The sequence below is a fragment of the Monodelphis domestica genome, chromosome 3 (assembly GCF_027887165.1).
Source record: "Monodelphis domestica isolate mMonDom1 chromosome 3, mMonDom1.pri, whole genome shotgun sequence".
NCBI classification, from domain to species: Eukaryota; Metazoa; Chordata; class Mammalia; order Didelphimorphia; family Didelphidae; genus Monodelphis; species Monodelphis domestica.
In genome coordinates, this window is record NC_077229.1 from 97,394,501 (window position 1) to 97,412,786 (window position 18,286).

Below are 18,286 nucleotides of genomic sequence, written 5' to 3' on the forward strand. Positions count from 1 at the left end.
TAGAGGATGCAGTGGAGAGCTCTTCCTCAAACCTCTATTTAAAGAGGACTCCCAGGCACTCTCTGTCTAGTCATCTTCTAATTTCCAATCTAGCTGCTCTTCTTTGGACTTCATGTCCCCTTCATCTGGTACTTTTCCTTCCACCACCTCCCTCCCCCACCTTTTCAGCTTTTTGTGTCCCCCCCCCCCCTTCCCAATAGCTTGTAAGCTCCTTGAGAGCCAGGACCGGCTTTCTTTTTGTATTTGCATGCTTAGCACATTGCTTGGCACACAGTGGACTTTTTAAAAGTATTTATCAATTGATTGGTTCTCCAGCCTTTGGTTATGAGCAGCAGTGAAAAGGAACTCATGAGTTCCCAAGACAGTCTATCGTTCAGTTTTAGTTAAATATTTGTAATCTGGTTGCGCACACTAGAAATACATCTATGGGTGCCTTTTACTTAAGGATCCCCTGACTCACGGCTTCAAATGAACATACTCTTCACACTGGCCTGTCGATTTTTTCTAAGTAGGCCTTCCTAGAGTTGCTTGTAGAAAACTACAATTCCCGGCACAGCGCACCTAGTGGGCTAGGCAGCTTCCTCATTTGACCCAGGATAGGATTCGTAGGCAGGGCGGAGTTAGAGAAATTATGGCCGCGTAATTTCCAGAATTCAAACACTGATGTTCCAATCAGTATACGTATATTATTCGGTAGACTTTAGTTCTGGGGCCTCAAAAAAAAAAAAATTGCGGGCCTGTCTATGAAACCCTGGAAGCCCGTTGCTATGGTTCCGAGACGCCTTCCGCCTGCTGCGCAGACCATGTGACCAAGAAGCAACATGGCGGAGCCCAAGGATCCCTTGTCCATGAGGTGTCCTGAATCAATGACAGCAGTAGCGGCATCCACAACCAGCCTGGGGACTCGGGCCCCGGCAGCCCTGACCCTGCGGGTAGTGGCCGAGTGCAGCCGCAGTAAAGCTCGGGCATGCGAGCTGCGCCTGCCGCACGGCACCGTAGCCACGCCGGTATTCATGCCCGTGGGGACGCAAGGGACCATGAAGGGAGTTACGGCGGCGCAGCTGGACAATCTGGGCTGCCGCATCTGTTTGGGCAACACATATCACCTAGGCATGAGGCCGGTGCGTGAGCAGTTGAGGGAGACATCCAGTGGATGCCCTGGAGGCGCCGGCGGGTGGGCAGGCTTTGGGGTGAAAGGAGCAGGCGCCTTCAAACCTGGGACCCCCTTGGAGGTGGCGTGGAAGAGGTAGCAGCAGAGGCTGCGAGGTGGTTGGGGCTTCGGAGAGCACTGTCCCTTGAGGAGAGCCTGATTTCAAATTTTGATGCTGGTATTACTGTGTGACTCTGGGCATATCACTTAACCTCAACTGCCTAATCCTTACTGTTCTACCATGAAACTGATACTTAGTATCGATTCTAGCATGGAAAGTAAGGGCTTTAAAGAAAAAAAGAGTATAAGAGTTTATGCGATAGCCTCTCTTCGATTTCCATTTGTCGTGACTGAATCTTTCTCCTCAGGGTCCTGAACTCATACAGAAGGCAAGTGGACTTCATGGATTTATGAACTGGAAAAGAAACCTGCTCACGGTAGGTTGGGTGACTGAGGAAAAGGACATTGGGAAAAGCTTTTTAAAAATGGACAGGGTTGGACCCTTAAGAATTTAAGAGTGAGGAAGCCTGGCAGGGCTCCTTTTTCCCTTTTTGAGCCTCCAGTTCTTTATAATATAAGAACAGGAAAAAGAATCTTTGAATTTTCTGCCTCACTGGGTTTTCTTGGAGAAATCACTTTGCAAACTTAAAAGCTCTCTAGAAAGAAATATGAACTGCTATTATTACTGTTATTCCAGAGTAATGGAAGGAGCTCAAGATTGAGGGTTAGATAACCTTCAACAAGTCATCAGTTTTCTGTTACTCAGTTTTCTCTCTTGTAAAATGAGGGTTACTTAACTTAAAGGTTACTTAACACTAACTCTGTCAACTTATTTTCCAATGGGAGAGAGTTCCTTATTGAGGACCTGAGGTCAATTAGGAGTATTATCCACAGGACAGTGGTGGCTTCCAAATGGTGTCTCTGCTGGCTTTGTCTGAAGTGACAGAGGAAGGAGTGAGATTCCGTTCCCCATATGATGGTGCTGAGATCCTGCTGAGCCCGGAGAAGTCTGTGGAGATTCAGAATGCCCTGGGTGAGCCCTGGTTTTTAAAGAAGAAATAGAGGCTAGGACTGCTGGCCTTTCTCTACAGGAAGCTGACATGGAAGTGAGGAGGGGTTGAGGGGCAGGAGGTGGTTTGTAATGGGGAAAAATAGCTTTAGAACTGGATACCCTAATTCAAATCTCAGTTCTGATTATTTCTTAGTTGTATAAAACTCTTGTCAAGTCTCTTCTCTTTCTGGGTTAGTTGATCCTTAAAATGGGGAGCACAACTCTTTCATTCATTTCAATGCTAAGTGCTTGATAAGTCTTCAAGTTAGGAGACAGTGTGTAAAGGTCAGGCGTGGAGTCAGCAAGAACTGAGTTTAAATCCCAGTTTAGACACTTAACTTGTACCTTTAACTTCTGTTTGCATCAGTTGCTTCAATAGTATAATGGTATAATATAATAGCACCTACAGTGAAGGTTTGTTGTGATGATGATCAAATGAGATGATAAGTGCTTGGCACAAAATGGATACTATTTAAATGTTTATTCCTTATCCCCTAAACTCCCAATGTAAATGTGAGTTGATTATTTGTAAGACACCCAAAAGACATTTATTAATCACAGGGCCAAGCCTTGGGAACATAAGGACAAAAAAAACCTTGACATAATCCCTGCCTTCCAGGAGTTTACTGGGAGATATGGATATGTAAAAACAATTACACATAATGCAATGGAGCCTAGGAAAATATTGAAAGGGTAATTAATAAGCACATTCAGGGGAGAGTACAGACTAAAGAAGTCATCAGAAAAACGGGTTTATTATTTGTTTTTCTCCTTTCTGGTTCTGTGGGAATGGCTGATTTCTGAGTCCTTTCTCTAGATCTCACCATGTTCTAAAAGGAGGGCTATCCTGATTGCACCCTCTCCCAGCCATTCCCTACAATTGGAGATTCTCTGACCTTCCTTCTCCTTCCCCCTCACCCCTTTCCACACAGGCTCAGACATCATGATGCAGCTGGATGATGTGGTCAGCAGCACTCTGACAGGCTCCCGAGTAGAAGAGGCCATGCACAGGTCAGGAGGGAACCCAGCTTTTTCTTCCACTCACTGGGGGCACTTACAGCCTGAGTAATTCTGAGCAACTCATTCCCTTTCCCCCCCTTAAACCTTACTTTCTGTCCTAGTAACAACTGTAAGATAGATAGAAGGGCAAGGACTAGGCAAAACAGGTTCAAGTGATTTGCCTAGGACTGTGTTGAGGAACCTGTGGTATGCATGCTGGAGGGGGCCTCTCCACACACACCTGAGGACATTTTTCACATCATCCCAGCCTCCTCCCAGCAGCCCAATGGGAGCTCTTCCTCCCTTCCCTGTCTGGGGTAAGGCAGGGGGCTCACATGCAGCGTGAAGACTGTAGTTTGGGCACTTGGTTTCTAAAAGGTTTGCCTTCACTGGTCACACAACTAGGAAGTGTCTCAGTGTCTAAGGCCAGATTTCAACCTAACTTGAGGCCTGGTGCTCTATCCACTGAGTAACCTATCTACCCCTAAATCACTCCTGTTACAAGGGAATCACTTTAAAAGACTGATATATATTAATTTAAGGTCGCCAAGGAATCAGCTATGTAATTCCTAAATGAAAAACTCAAGTCAGCCGTCAGCCTTTTTTGGAGTTTAATTACAATAGGAGCAAGAAAGGAATTAGAGATATATAGAGAGAGAGAAAGGGGAGAGAAGGGAATAGGGCTTAAATACCCCTTCTGTTTAGGCTGGGCCAAAAGGCCCAAGCCCTTAGATAGCTGGGGCAAAGAAAAGAGATCAGTCCCTATTACTCACGTGACCAAAATGGAGAAACAGTCTCAGAGGCCCCCACCTTCAGCTTCCTTCAGAGCAAGCTTCCCCCGAGCCCAGGAACCACACCGACCAAAAACTCAACCACCTCCAGTCTCCAGACCCTCCTATCTTTAAGGACACCATCCAAGTTGCCTCCCCTCAGTCCTCACATCTACCAATCACTCTTCATCAATTTCCCTGTCAATGGAGGCTCTCGCTTAACCCAGGACCGCCCAGAGGTTTCTGGCTTTTGCACATGTCTGTTGAAGGTCATATTTTCAAATGATTAAATCTATACTCCTTTGCTACAGCCCTTTCTAAATCCTGTTAACTTGAGTAGGGTAGAGATTGGAATAATTAAATTTTGATCTAGGCTGCAGCCCTTACTCAATCCTATTAGGACTGAATAGGGTGGAGATTTATTCCAAGTATCTCCATTGTATCAATTCTAAAATCAATCAAGACTCAAAGAAATTCCTGTTCTATGCTTAAGCATAGGTCAAAGTCCTTTCCATTGTTCAGCAAGGGGTTTCTGTCCTAAAGTAATCTTAAGAAGGGAAGAGAAAGAACCTCCCATGCCAATGGGGTTCCCATTCCAATAGACTATCAGTAAGAAATTTTCCAAGTATGAAATATCCCAATGGTGAAATTTCCAACATTTATAAGTCTAAGGAAATTTGAGGTTTACACTCCCTTCTTTAGACCTTTGTTTTTTCCTCTGTGAAGTGACAAGTTGAACTACTTAATCTCCAAGTCCCTTAGAGTTCTAAATCCTGAGGCACCTCTTTCTCAAAACCTCCTTTAATTCACTTTATAGATTTTATAATATACTTATATATGGGTCTGTTTTTCTCCCCCACTCCCTCTCCCTCAATTAGAATGTAAATTCCTTGAAGGCAGGGGCTGTCTTTCACTTTTGTCTCTGGGGCTAAGCATAGTACCTAGCACTTATTAAGAACAGGAAAAAATGCTTGTTGACCATAGATTTTTTTTTTAAACCTTTACCTTCTACTTTAGAATGAATACTATATATTGGTTCTAAGGCAGAAATGATAAGGGCTAGGCAATGGGGGTTAAGTGACTTGCCCAAGGTCACGCAGCTAGGAAGTTTCAGAGGCCAGATTTGAACCTAGGACCTCCCATCTCTGGACCTGACTCTCAATCCACTGAGTTTCCTAGCTGCCCTCCCACTTTCTCAGTCATGGCATTTTTTCTTATGCCTCTCTGATGCAGAGGCATAAGCAGGGCAGCAAGTGGATAGATTAATAATAAAATTAGCTGGTCTGGAGCTGGAGCTGGAAATTCAAATCTGATCTCAGCTATTTCCTTGCTGTTTGATCCTGGGCAAGTCACTTACTTAACACTGTTTGCCTAGCCCTTTTCTTTTGATTTGTTACTAAGATAGAAAGTAAGGGTTTTTGTTTTTTAAGAAAGAAAATTAAACAAGCAAGGGCTGATTTATATTGGTGGAAAGAGTTGTTTCACTGGGAGTTCTCTATACCAATGAAATCACAGGTTTGAGCCAAAAAATGTACATATGTCTGTCTAGAGGTGGTCTGCTTAAAAGACAATTTGAAGAGGAAGAGAACATGAATACATAAAAGGGCTTCATGTTGAGTCTTGAAGGAAGGCTCTCTAAGAAAATAAAGGAAGTAGAGAGCCCATGTCAGCCACAGGGGAATAGATAGCTTGTGTGAATATATGGAGATGGAATGTCAATTTTAGGAACAGTTAGTGGGTCAACCTGATTATACTGTACAGTCTGTGAAGAGTAATAATAAAAAAAATTTGTTAAGATAGGTAGAAGCCAGATAATAAAGGGGTTTTTTGAATTCCAGAATGGGCAGTAGGGAATCAATGAGTCACCCTTCCTTCCTTCCTTCCTTCCTTCCTTCCTTCCTTCCTTCCTTCCTTCCTTCCTTCCTTCCTTCCTTCCTTCCTTCCTTCCTTCCTTCCTTCCTTCCTTCCTTCCTTCCTTCCTCCCTTCCTCCCTTCCTCCCTTCCTCCCTCCCTCCCTCCCTCCCTCCCTTCCTTCCTTCCTTCCTTCCTTCCTCCCTTCCTTCCTCCCTTCCTTACTTCCTCCCTCCCTCCCTCCCTCCCTCCCTTCCTCCCTTCCTCCCTTCCTCTATCCATCTCTGTCTCCATCAGTGGCATGGCATCGCATAGTCAGACCTATGCTTTAGGAAAATTATTTTGGCAACAATGTGGAGAATGGATTAAATAGGAAAGAGCTTGGAAGCAGACCAGCTAATTGGGAGGTCATTATAATTAGGGCAAGATATAATAAGGGCGTAAACGAAGTTAGGGACTCTATGAGTGTATAGAATGGGAAAGTTGCAAGAGATGTTGCAAAAGAAGACTTTATAGCTGGTTGGATATTAAAGGGTCAGGAAGAAGGAGCCAAGGATGTCTTTAAGATTTTGAGCTTAGAAGGAGGATGATAGAATAGAAATAGGGAAATTTGTAATGAAGAGGAAGGAGATAATAAAATAAGTCTCCATCTTGACATGTTGAAATTTAAAGACTGATAGCAGCTGACAAGGTAGGACTAGAGTTGAGGAGAGTGATTAACAACTGACTATGGAGATATGGGGCTCATGTATGAAGATGATAGTTGAACCTTAAAGAAATGGATAACGAAAAAGAGACAAGAAAGTCCAGGGCAGAACCTTGGGAACTAGCCATCTTTTGGGGATAATTATCTAAGCAAAGTACACTAAGAAGGAGGATTGAGTGGGATCCCAGATGCCAGTGAAGAAGAGATTATTCAGGAAGGAAGGAGGGTAGGGGTAAAGGATGTGAGAAATTAAGGAGAGATCAAGAAAAGATCAGTTTTACCTGGCCTTTGGCTATGGAAGAGAACTATAGGACAATAGTTTGAGGGAGTGGTTGGAGCTCCATTTTAAAATTCTTTTATCTTAAAATTTTTATTTTGAACTTAATAAACATCAAGTAAAATTAGTATTTTCATATATAGTATAACAGAAAAGGGAGATTATAGGTGAACTTGCAGATCTCTATTATAAAAGCCTGCTTTTCATTTAAAATATATAATGAATTGTAGTTTTCAAAGCTTTTCTGTGTTTCTGGCATTTTCTGTTCTTTGATAAAGATTTCTTAAAAGATGGGGAGACTTGACTAGCGAATATAAAGGTTAATTAAAAATGAGAGGGACTGACTGAAAGGATGAGCTCTTAGAAGACAGGATTGGAAGTAAAAGTCTTGAAAAAATAAAAATCTTTGGGAAGGAAATGACCCCACCTCTTCTTCAGAGGAAAGAAAAAATTTTTGTAAGCAAATAACCTTATAAAATTCAAACTTCAAAACACATACTCAAATAAACTAAAGTGAGAAATTATATGCTTTTATTTGCATTCCTATTCCAATAGTTCTTTCTCTGGAGGTGAATAGCATCCCTTTTTATAAGTCCCTCAGAATTGTCCTGAATCATCATTTTGTTGAGAGTAGCATTTGATTGTTCTACAATATTGCTGTTACTATGTATAATGTTCTCCTGGTTCTGCTTATTTCATTCTGCATCAGTTCACATAGGTCTTTATTGCTCTTTCTGAAATCATCTGGTTCATCATTCCTTATAACACAATATTATTCCATCACCATCATATACCACAATTTGTTTAGCCAGTCCCCAATTGATGGACATCCCTTTAATTTCCAACTCTTTGCCACCACAAAAAGGGCAACTACATATATATATATATATATATATATTTGTACAAGTAGGCCTGGACTTGTCCCTCTGACTGTTGTCAAGGGCACCATCATCTTTCCATTTCTGTCAGTTGTCAAACTTGGTGCCTTCCTTCATTCTTCCTCAGCCCACATATCCAACCAGTTGTTATATCTTGCTTCAATCTCTACAACCTCTCTCCCATAATATATCCACTTCTCTTATCTCCCACAGACACCACTCTTACTTCAGGCCTCATCATGTCTTGCCTGGACTATCACAAGAGCCTCCTAATCCATCTTTCTGCCTTAGGTCCATCCATGTGGTTGCTGAGGTGATTTTCCAAAGGACAGTTCTAACTGTCACTCTTCTCTCTTAACTCAATAAGCACCTCTTTCTGGCATTTAAAAATCTTCACAAGCTGGCTTCTTCCTACTTTTCTGGTCTGTGAATTTTATAGCCTCAATATACTGGTTTCCTTGCTTTCTCCATCTCTCAAATTAATGCTTTTGCTCTGGCTATCCCCATACCTGGAATAGTCTCCTTTCTCTTGTTCCTTGGAATCTCTGCTTTCTTTCATGGCTCATCTCAAGTGACCCCTTCTCCTTGAAGTCTTTGCCTGGCCCCTCTGGCTGTTAGTGTCCTCTCTTCCCAAAGCTACCTTGTATTCTTTTTGGATGTGTTCTACGCATACTTAACTTCTATACATTCTGTCTGCCTTATTAAAATGTAAGCTCCCGCAATGAGGGAATATTTTTGCATTTGTCTTTGTAACCCAGCATAGTATCTGGTACATAGCAGTGCTGGTTGGTTGACTTCATATAGCTGATGCTTAATAAGTGTTTGTTGAATGACTAGCAGCAGAGACGTCACTTGTACCCCTCTCCTGATAGAGGGTTCTTGGCATCTGCCCAGGGCCCCTGAAGGCTGAGGAGGCTATAAACAGAGTGGCCATTGCAGGTCCATCCGCTGGCTAGACCGGTGCATCTTGGCCAATCAACGACCCGACCAGCAAAACCTTTTTGCCATCATCCAGGGTGGCCTGGATCCTGCTTTGCGGAGGAAGTGCCTTGAAGGTAAGTTGCTCTATAGTCTTGGGCAGGTGTACAGTGAGGCATGTGGGATGAAGCTTCTTTCCCAACTCATAAGGAGCTCATGTTTCTCTAGGACAGGGAGCAGGGAATGGAATAGAGCAGGGGCTCCACTTGTCTTTCTAAGGGAACTGGAGGGACTGACTTGGACCTTGTTCTATTCCTCCTCCTCTCAGAGATGACCAAGAGGAATGTGCCAGGCTTTGCCATTGGGGGACTGAGTGGGGGTGAGAGTAAGGAGCAATTTTGGAAGATGGTGACACTGAGCACAGACCAGCTGCCTCGAGAGAAGCCACGTTATCTTATGGGCGTTGGGTAAGGAGGTGTCTGGTGAAGCAGACACGGGCCTCAGAGGGAGGCATAGCTCCTGTCTTTAGGATATCCCCCTCCTCATCTCCAGAGCAGAACTAGGTTTGGGAGCAGAGCTGATCTTACATATGTGGGAGAGGGAAGGTCCTTGGCTTCTCTTTGACATTCTTTCAGTGTAGGGTTCAAGACTGAAAGCAGGGCAGGTGTTTCTGAGGGGAGGGTGTGGAGGGAAATGGGGTGTACTTTTCTTTGATGACTCTGTCTTGCCCCTGTTCTTCAACAGCTATGCTACTGATCTGGTGGTCTGTGTCGCCCTGGGCTGTGACATGTTTGACTGTGTCTTCCCCACACGCACAGCGGTGAGGCCTGGTGGGATGGGCCAAATTGGGGCAGGGATGGCTTTGGGGATTGGATGAGGGCCAGAATTATCTTCCTCTGCAAACTCCCTTCCCACCCCATAGCGCTTTGGGTCTGCCCTTGTCCCTACGGGGAACCTCCAGCTGAAGAAGAAGCAGTTTGCAAAGGATTTCCGACCCATTGATGAGGCTTGTACCTGCCCTACCTGTCAGAGGTATCTTGGACTCGGGGTAGGAGGAGGGAGGCCAGAGTCCTCTGAGCAGGTGCTTACGCCTTTCCCCCCAACTCCGCCCTGTCCTTCAGGCACACCCGGGCATTCCTCCATGTCCTACTGCACAGCAACAACACAGCTGCCTTGCATCATGTCACTGTACACAACATTGCCTACCAGGTATGGGGACCCTGGGATCATGGGGCCATGGGGTCAAGGGGTCAACTCTCTAGGGGAAAGGGACTTCAGGCAATATCTGTTCCAAACCCCTCATGTTATAGTTGGAGAAACAGTTCTAGAGTCACACAATTGGGGAAATCTCTGGGAGTATGACTTGTGTGGGACAGGCATGGAATCAAAGGATTTAGAATTGGAAAAGAACTTAAAGGTCCAACCACTCATCATTTTACATTTGGGGAGACTGAGGCCTAAAGAACCCAAATGACTTTCATAATAGCTCACATTTCTTCAGGGCTTTAAGGTCTCCAGACAGCTTTCCTCGAAACAATATTGTGAGTTAGTTAGGGCAGGGATTCTAAAGATGAAAGAACTCTGAAGCTCATAGAAGTCATACCATTCTAGAGTTAAGGGTAGAGGCAGGATTTGAGCCCAGGTCTCTGGATCAGTTGAAAGATAGATACTTTCTAGAGGGAGAGAGGGACTCCAAGCTGTGCTTTGGTCTAACAGACAGAGTGCTGGAAGTGGAGCTGAGGAGACTTATATTTGAATCCTGACTTTGTGAAACTGGGAAAGTCCCTTTCTCTGAATTCTGGTGTTCATCAGTCAACTGAGTTCATAAGCTCTGAATTGGACTTCTGGGTGTCTTAAAAGCACCATGTAAATGCCAACTATTGTTCAAAGATCATAGGATCCTAAAGCCAGGCCTAGAGTAGACCTCAGTCCATTTCTAGTCCAATCCCATTTATAAATGAAGCAGTTGAAACTTAAGGACTTACTCAAAATCACTCAGGAGCAGCATTTAAACCCATGGCCCCAGACTCCAGATCTTCCTATGTATGAGTTGGAGGCTGTTTTGGAAGCTGTGACTGACTTATCTTTCCTGTCTCCTTCCCCAACACACATATCAGCTGCAGTTGATGAATGCTATCCGGACCAGCATTGTGGAGCACCGTTTCCCAGAATTCGTCCAGAACTTCATAAAGACCATGTATGGGGAAGTGGGGCACTGCCCAACCTGGGCTGTGGAGGCCCTGCAGTCAGTGGGCATCTCTTTAAGCTGACCATTATCCAGGGCCCCAAGCAGGGCCTTGCTCCTAGTCTGGGGTAGCTTTGGGGACAGGAGCATTCCCTTCAGGAGTTAAAGCCAGGGCTCTGTGTGTAGGAGTCACATGTGTTGGCCCATGCCCCAGGGTAAAGACTGAAGTGGCTTTTTTTTTTTAATAATATCTCTGTGTTTGTGTAGGTCTTTTTGTCATCCCCTCAAGGCAAGACATGGCGGGGGGTGGATCTGGATCTGGATCTGTCTCTCCCACCCACATTTACTCTGTAAGAAAACTGCTTTACATGACTACACATATATAATTGATATCAGGTTGCTTACCTTCTCTTTGGATGGAGGATGATCTGGAGAGAGAGAATTTGGAAAAAGATAAATGGGGAAAAAGAAAAAGAAAATGCAAGAAAGGAAGAAGGTTCCATGAAGCAAGAACTAGGGGCTTAATGGAGAAAGGAGGAGTTGAAATTAAGGTGAAAGGGTTAGCTTTGACAGAAGGCAGACATAAACTTGAGACCTGAAGGAACAAGGTTAGGATGGGGCAGAGACAGGTGGAGGGTTTGGGTGCTCACATCTGCTAGCATCAATCCTCATAGGAAGGAAAGGAGAGAAAAAAGTTTTAAACAGCTGTGGGGAATGTGATTGGGATCAAGGAGAGGTGTATATGAGGTTTGCAGTGTTGTATTGAAGGTTCATTTCATCCTGGATAGCACGATTGGGTACAGTCAGCCCATTCAATGTGATTTTTCACCAGCACTGAGCAATTTAATAGCATAAGTGGAGTTGGATGGATTGTGAGGGGAACCTGGGGCTAGAGATTAGCAGGGCAGGCATAATAATAATGATCATATTTAGAATTTATATAGCATTATAAGGTTTGCAAGTGCTTTACAAATAACTCAGTTCATCTTCACAACAACCCCAAGAGGCTTAAGTTTCAGAGGTTCAGGTTCTGTGTTCCTGGTCAAATCTGTAAGACATTTTGTTATTTCACTATAACCAAGTAAAAACTGTACAGAACCCAGTTGTTTCAAGAACAGTTCTGAGCTGCTTTTTGGTCTTTGGAGCAGTCAGATAACAGTAAGGGGAACATAGGCCATTACATTGCATAACTTCATGTCCATTACAGGCTTCATACAGTCCATTTTGAATATATAATGACAATAATTAGGGAAAGATACAAAATAAGGAACACATTACATATTCACATAATAAAATTAACATAGTACTAAACATGCCTGATGACATGTTAGCTTCCATAGTTACAGTAGAATTTAAAATAATATTGTTACAATGTACTTTATACATACAAAAAATGTTACCATTTTTTCCAAATTTAAAAAATTTTTTACAAAATGGCTGCTCCAAGATGGCTGCTGGGAGTCTGTAATGTCGTCAAAATAACCCCCTTGGGCAAGCCAAGTCCTCAGATTTCTATTTGGCTTAACCCCTGAGCTCCTAGTAGTTTAGGGATGGTTTAGAATGTTGACTCAAACTGACCTCCCTATGGCTACTTAAGAAATACTATGAACATACAATAAACCTAGTTGGCTCTGCCAAAACTGTTATAATGGGAATTGGTAGGGGAAGGAACAATAGGGAAACATACAAATTAGATTTATTGTTGGGAAAGGGAAAAGGGTTAGGAGAATGATCACAAGTAATCTTAAACTCTAATTTCTATAAATCCATTTTACCCTATCTTGTTCTAAGCTAAACAGTAAGTTTCCCCAATAACCAAATCTCACAAGTGGAGTCCAATCAAATGGGCCAGGATCTTCAGATGATAGCTGTCCAAACAGATCCAGTGGAGAAGTGTGTCCTCAATCTTCTGTTCAAGCTGCCAGCAGCCAGTTCAAAAGATTCCTCTCTTCAGCTGGTATCACCAAAGCCAGAAACCTGTTTTTCAAAACCTCCAACTTCAGGTCCTTCAGGAGAGAGGTTCCCAGACAGTTGGGACCTCAGAATCTTTGCCCAGATCCTGGCCCTTAGGCTCCCATGTGACTCTTGGTCATGGGCTCCTGTCAATCACTCTAACGTTTGCATTACATAGTTTTTTGCAAACTCTCCCTGTTAGAGATATCAGCAATTCATTTTTGTGTAATGCTCCTTGAACCCTTGGATAACACAAACTACAGAGCATGCATTATTCACAAATAACCTTTTAATGTATGCAATTGTTTCCTCTACAAGCACATCTCCTAATTGCAATTCTGCTGCTTCTGTTAACTGATCTAAAAAACTAGCTGGAGACTCATCTATATTCTGCTTCACCTTTTCAAATCTAGACCATGCATCTGGCCTATGAGAATTCCTTTCCATGGCTTCAATGATTGATTCCCTTGCCTGTTTTAAGTTTCTATAATTGGGCACTGAGTTCAGATCTAACTCCTCATAGTCCTCTGGCAATGCTGTTAATGGAGGATTGTTCCTTGTCTCTTCTATGAATTGCTGTCTTGTAAGCAATTGTAAGCAATTCCTCCATGAGTAAAAGGAAATCTATAATCTGGATCATAGCTCTCTTAAATTCTTTTATCACCTTATTTGGTTCATCAAAAAGCTAGGTGTCCTACGCTTGATTGCATCCAATTCTATGGTAGAAAATTGAGATTTTAGATGTAAAACCCCAAGAGGTGAAATAAATGGCATTTCTCTTAATGGAAACAAGGTAGCAGGATTTTTATCTAATTCCTGTTTCCCTTTCCAGCCTATTTGGAACTTTAGCTTTTACATCACTTCCCTCTCCATTTGCACCCTTTGCTATCAGTCTGCAAACACACACATTTAACTTTACCTCTAACAGTAGGTGGCATTATCTCCATTTTGTAGATGTGGATAGAGGGGTAAAATGATTTGGTTGGAGTCACACAGTTTGGATGGATAGAAGGCAGAATTCAAACTCACCTCTTCGTGACTCCAGGCCCAGTGTTCTATCCACTGTAGGTGCCTTTATTATCAGGAGAACATAAAGAAGACAACAGATTTCATGTCATGAGCATTGTTTGAAGGAACTGGAATATTTAATTTTTAAAAGAAAAGACTCAAGTTGGATGGGGCTAGGGGCATTGGGGTTCAGCTTGTCTTTATAAAAATAAAAAGTATTTAAAGGTTTGTCATGTAGGAGTAATTAGAATTGTTCTGCTTGTCCTCAGAGGCCAGTAGGACAATGAAGTAAAGGACCCAAAGGGTGGAAGAGAATGTATCCTTAGATGGTATTGTTTTTGAAAGTATAATATGGTAGCCAAAATTTTAGGCTGCATTTCATAGTGTAGTATACAGATTTAGAGAGATGATAATCCTGTCATATGTTGCTCTGGTCAGACCATATTTGGGAATAGTGTTCATTGTTGGGCACTAGGTTTTAGGAAATCTCAAGTGCTAAGCCCTGGGGAAAGAAAGGCAGAAGCATAGTCCCTACTTGCAAGAAGCTCTTAGTCTAATAGTGGAGGTAACATGCAAACAGTGATGTTTATGCGAGACTAGAGGTTGCAAATGAAAAGTAATTTTACAGAAAAGATTTGTTGTTCAGTCATTATCAGTCATGTTCTGACTCTTTGTGATCCTGTTTGGAGTTTTCTTGGCAAAGATACTAGAGGCAAACAGGATTAAGAGGGTGATTGGTAGGATCAGAGGCAGAGAGATTGAGAAAGATGAAGACTGAGAAAAGGCCATTGGATTTGTCCATTTCTTAACTGGTTACTTTGGAGAAGGCAGTTTCTGTAGAATTAAGAAGCTGGAAGCCAGATTGCAAGACAAATGAGGAAGAAAGGAAGTGGTGGCACCTAAGTGTAGCTGCCTTCATTATCAGGAGAGACACCATGCAAACAAATATGTACAGAGCCAGCTATGTACTAGATAAAAAGGAAATAATAAAGAGAAGGCACTAGATTTTTGTGGAGGTTGGGAAACCCTTCCTGTAAAAGATGGGATTTTAGTTTGAACTCAGAAAACCAGAGAAATTAGTAGGCAGATGTGAGGAGGGAGATCGTTCCAGGGATGGGGGCCTGGAGTTGAGAGATGGAGTGGCTTGTTCATGGAACAGCCAGTAGGCCAGGGTCACTAGCTGGAGCAGAGCTAGGTAAGCCATGGGATTAATTGGGGGCATGGACCCATGCTATAAGGGGCCAGGGTTTTGCTAACTCTCCTATTGCTATGAATTGGGAGATTGGCCTATGAGAGCCCAGCCCTGATGAGTATTTAGAGGGTGCTTACCTTGATGAAATGGACTTTGGCAAGATCAGATACCCTAGGACCATGACAAAGATTTTTCTGTTGGTTTCTGAGCTGGTCTCACAGAGACAAGTTTCAGCCAGATATAAGAAAATTTTTTTTCTTAAAAAAACTGTGACAATAGCTTACAGTTCTATGGTAGGCTTTAAGGTTTACAAAGCACTTTTCCTACATTAACTCATTTAATCTTCAAAACAACTCCATGAGGTAAATGGTGTTTTTCCCATTTTAAATGAAAAAAACTGAGTCCTAGTTGATGTCCTTTGCAAATATGCTGGTATATCATGAATTGACTGTTCAGACTGAACCTAGTTCAGGTGACTCCACTAATTAAAACTTTATAAAAGGAGACAAGGTTGCCTCTGGAAGGTAGTGAGTTCCCTCTCACGGGAGGTGTTTGAGCCTGTAAGATATTTGGGGGGTGGTTGGTTAGGTAGAGTGCCCAGCCTAGGGTCAGGAAGACCTGAGTTCAAGTCCAGCCTCAACACTAGCAGTATGACCCTGGGCAAATCACTTTAACCTTGTTTGCCTCAATTTCCTCATCTGCCAATGAGCCAGAGGAAGAAATGGCAAATCATTCCAGTATCTTTTGTTAAGAAAACCCTAAGTGGGGTCAAGTAGAGTCAGAAATGACCGAATGACAAAATATGTTTTAGCAAGGATCCTTGGTGGGCTACAGGTTAGGCTAGATGATCTGTAGGATACTTTCCAATTCGAATTCTGTGATTCTTTGAAGTGGCTGTGAAGAGGGAGGGAAGTGAAGCTTGGATAAGGGTGCTGGAATGAGGAAACAGAGGGACTGGGGATACTGGAAATTTTGGTGGATGGTTATCAAAGAGCAAGTTCGTGAATGAGGGTGTGGTGGGAGAACCAGTCTTGGCATGATTTTAGAACTTGTGTTTTGGTTTTTGAGGTGGCAATAGGGGGAGGGAGGTTTCTCCTCACAGGAGCAGGTGCTTCTTACATGGTCCAAGAAGAAAGGGGGCAGCCAGGATACTTCCATCTCTTTTCTGATCAGAGCTGGAAAAGGCTACTTGGTGCCTTTGAACAGTCACTAGATGGCGATCTGAGCTTGAGCTGCTCCAGTTCTTAGACTAAAGTTGTTCATGTCTGAGTCCTAGTCAAGGTCCTTTGCATGCCATGGATTGTTTGTCCAGATCTCTGTAGGAAATCCATGTGAATAAAGCACAGGAAAGATGCCCCATGACTCTCACTCCCCTTCACCTCCACTACATTACCCTAGTAATTCTATGTTTCCTTTCTTTCCTTGGGTTCCTCATGGAAGCCTGAATCAGTCAATGTTCCAATGGGGATACAAAATAGACCATAAAGAGTCTCTGCCCGTAAGGAGCTTATTATAATCTAATGGGAAAGATGACTTTCAGACAAATGTATACAAAGCAAGCTATCTATGGGATAGATAGATTATTTAGAAATAGAAATTAGCAGAGGGAAGGCACTGGAATTAAGAGGGATTGGGGAAGTCTTTCTGTTGAAGGTAGAATTTGTTCAGAGGAGTGGAGGAAGAGCCTGAAGCCTCCCCCAAAGGTCACCTTTGTTTTTAAACGTTTTTTTGACCTAATAAACAATGTACATCACAATTATTTGCCAATCAGAGTGTGCTTATTGGGAAATACGGTTGTGTGGACGTGATTGAGGAGGAAGTATGATGGAGGAAGGAAAGAGAATTAAGAACTCTGTCTCTTGTTGCTAGACAGTTAAAGACTCTTAGAACAGAATATACTGTGAAGCAGTTTAAGCAATGTTTTAGTGTTAGGTTGGAGGTGAATTAAGGGTGATGCAAACCATGCTCATCATGCCACCTTAATACTGTGGTTCCTCATATTGAATGTAAACTTCTTGAAGGCAGGGATTGTTTTTATTTAATCTGTATCCTCAGTGCCTACAAGTGCTTGGCACATATTAATCTTTAAATAAATGTTTGTTGATTCATTGATTAATTGGAGGGATGGACCCATGATATAAGAGATCAGGGCTTTGCTAACCCTGCATGCTATTGCTGTGAGTTGGGAGATTGGTCAATGAGGGCCCAGCCTTTATGAGTGTTGGAAGGATACTCACTTTGATGAAATATACCATAACGGCTTTGGCAGAATCAGATATTCTAGGACCATGATAAAGAAAGGTTTTTCTATTGGTTTCTGAACTGTAATAGAGCATGCATACAAAAGACTCAACTACTTGGCGTGTCCTTTTTCTGGCCTGGCTGTATCAGAGATAATAACTGCTGGCCTACTCCCCCTTCCCAAGTCAGCACAAAGTCATGAGCATATAGCTCATATGTTCTTTCTGTTTCTGTTATGTTTGTTTGTTTTTTTCCTGCCTTAGGAGGCATATTGAAGACAGAATAGTAAGCTATGACCTTTAAAGGATTGAGAGGAAGGCAGCTAGGTGAGAGTAAGTGGAGATTCTAATACTTCCTAACTGTGTGACCCTGGGCAAGTCACTTAATCCCCATTGCCTCGCCATTATTGTTCTGCCTTGGAACCAATATACAGTATTGATTTCAAGATGGAAGGTAAGGACTTTAAAAAAACACCAAAAAAAAAAAGGTGAAAAGTATGTTTCTAAGTGCACTCAGTTCTTCAGTTCTCTCTCTGGAAATAGGTAGCATTTTTCATCTTGTTCCTTTAGAATTGTCTTGGATTAATGATCAGAAGGCCTAATTTTAGATTAATAAGAAAAATAATGGCAACAATAAACATTCACATATGCTAATTATAATCCCCATTTTATAGAATATTAGTGCCGATCTTTTTTTTCATATCTTTTTTGGTAAAAAGTGGGGTATGGAGTAAAGATAGATAACATATGATTTATTCCCCATGGAAAATAAGGACATATGTGAACTGGAAGGAATATTAAATCATGTAACAGTGCCGCAAGGGATCTTTGAGCAAAGAATTTAGGAACTGTTAATTGTTTACTAGATGTTATTATTTTTCAAATGGTTGCATCCAAGTTGCTATCAATTTCTCACTTAAAAAAAAAAAAGCCCTTACCTTCTTAGTATTAATTATAAGACAGAGGAGTGGCAAGGACTAGGCAATTGGGATTAAGTGACTTGCCCAGGATCACACAGTTTAGGAAGTATCTGAGGCTGGATGTAAGTACTTTCCTATTTCATCTTCCAGAGAGTTCAATTTAGTACATCTCTGGACCTTCAAAAATA

General features: G+C 42.4%; 1 protein-coding gene across 1 annotated transcript; it reads left to right on the forward strand.

The window, feature by feature from the left end:
• The first annotated feature begins 347 nt into the window (after positions 1–347).
• On the forward strand, positions 348–16,694 carry QTRT1 (queuine tRNA-ribosyltransferase catalytic subunit 1). The gene is made up of 10 exons (XM_001365838.4): positions 348–1,121; positions 1,519–1,587; positions 2,045–2,183; positions 3,134–3,212; positions 8,622–8,737; positions 8,929–9,067; positions 9,345–9,420; positions 9,523–9,632; positions 9,722–9,809; positions 10,718–16,694. The coding sequence occupies exons 1-10, from the start codon at positions 822–824 to the stop codon at positions 10,868–10,870; spliced, it is 1,269 nt and encodes a 422-aa protein (XP_001365875.1). The 5' UTR covers positions 348–821; the 3' UTR covers positions 10,871–16,694.
• The last annotated feature ends 1,592 nt before the right edge of the window (positions 16,695–18,286 follow it).

Excerpts from the sequence above, each read along its gene's own strand:
- QTRT1 (XM_001365838.4), top strand. The coding sequence starts at position 822 with ATGGCGGAGCCCAAGGATCCCTTGTCCATGAGGTGTCCTGAATCAATG. Across the intron at positions 3,213-8,621 it reads GTAGAAGAGGCCATGCACAG|GTCCATCCGCTGGCTAGACC; the intron begins GTCAGGAGGGAA and ends TGGCCATTGCAG. Across the intron at positions 8,738-8,928 it reads GCGGAGGAAGTGCCTTGAAG|AGATGACCAAGAGGAATGTG; the intron begins GTAAGTTGCTCT and ends TCCTCCTCTCAG.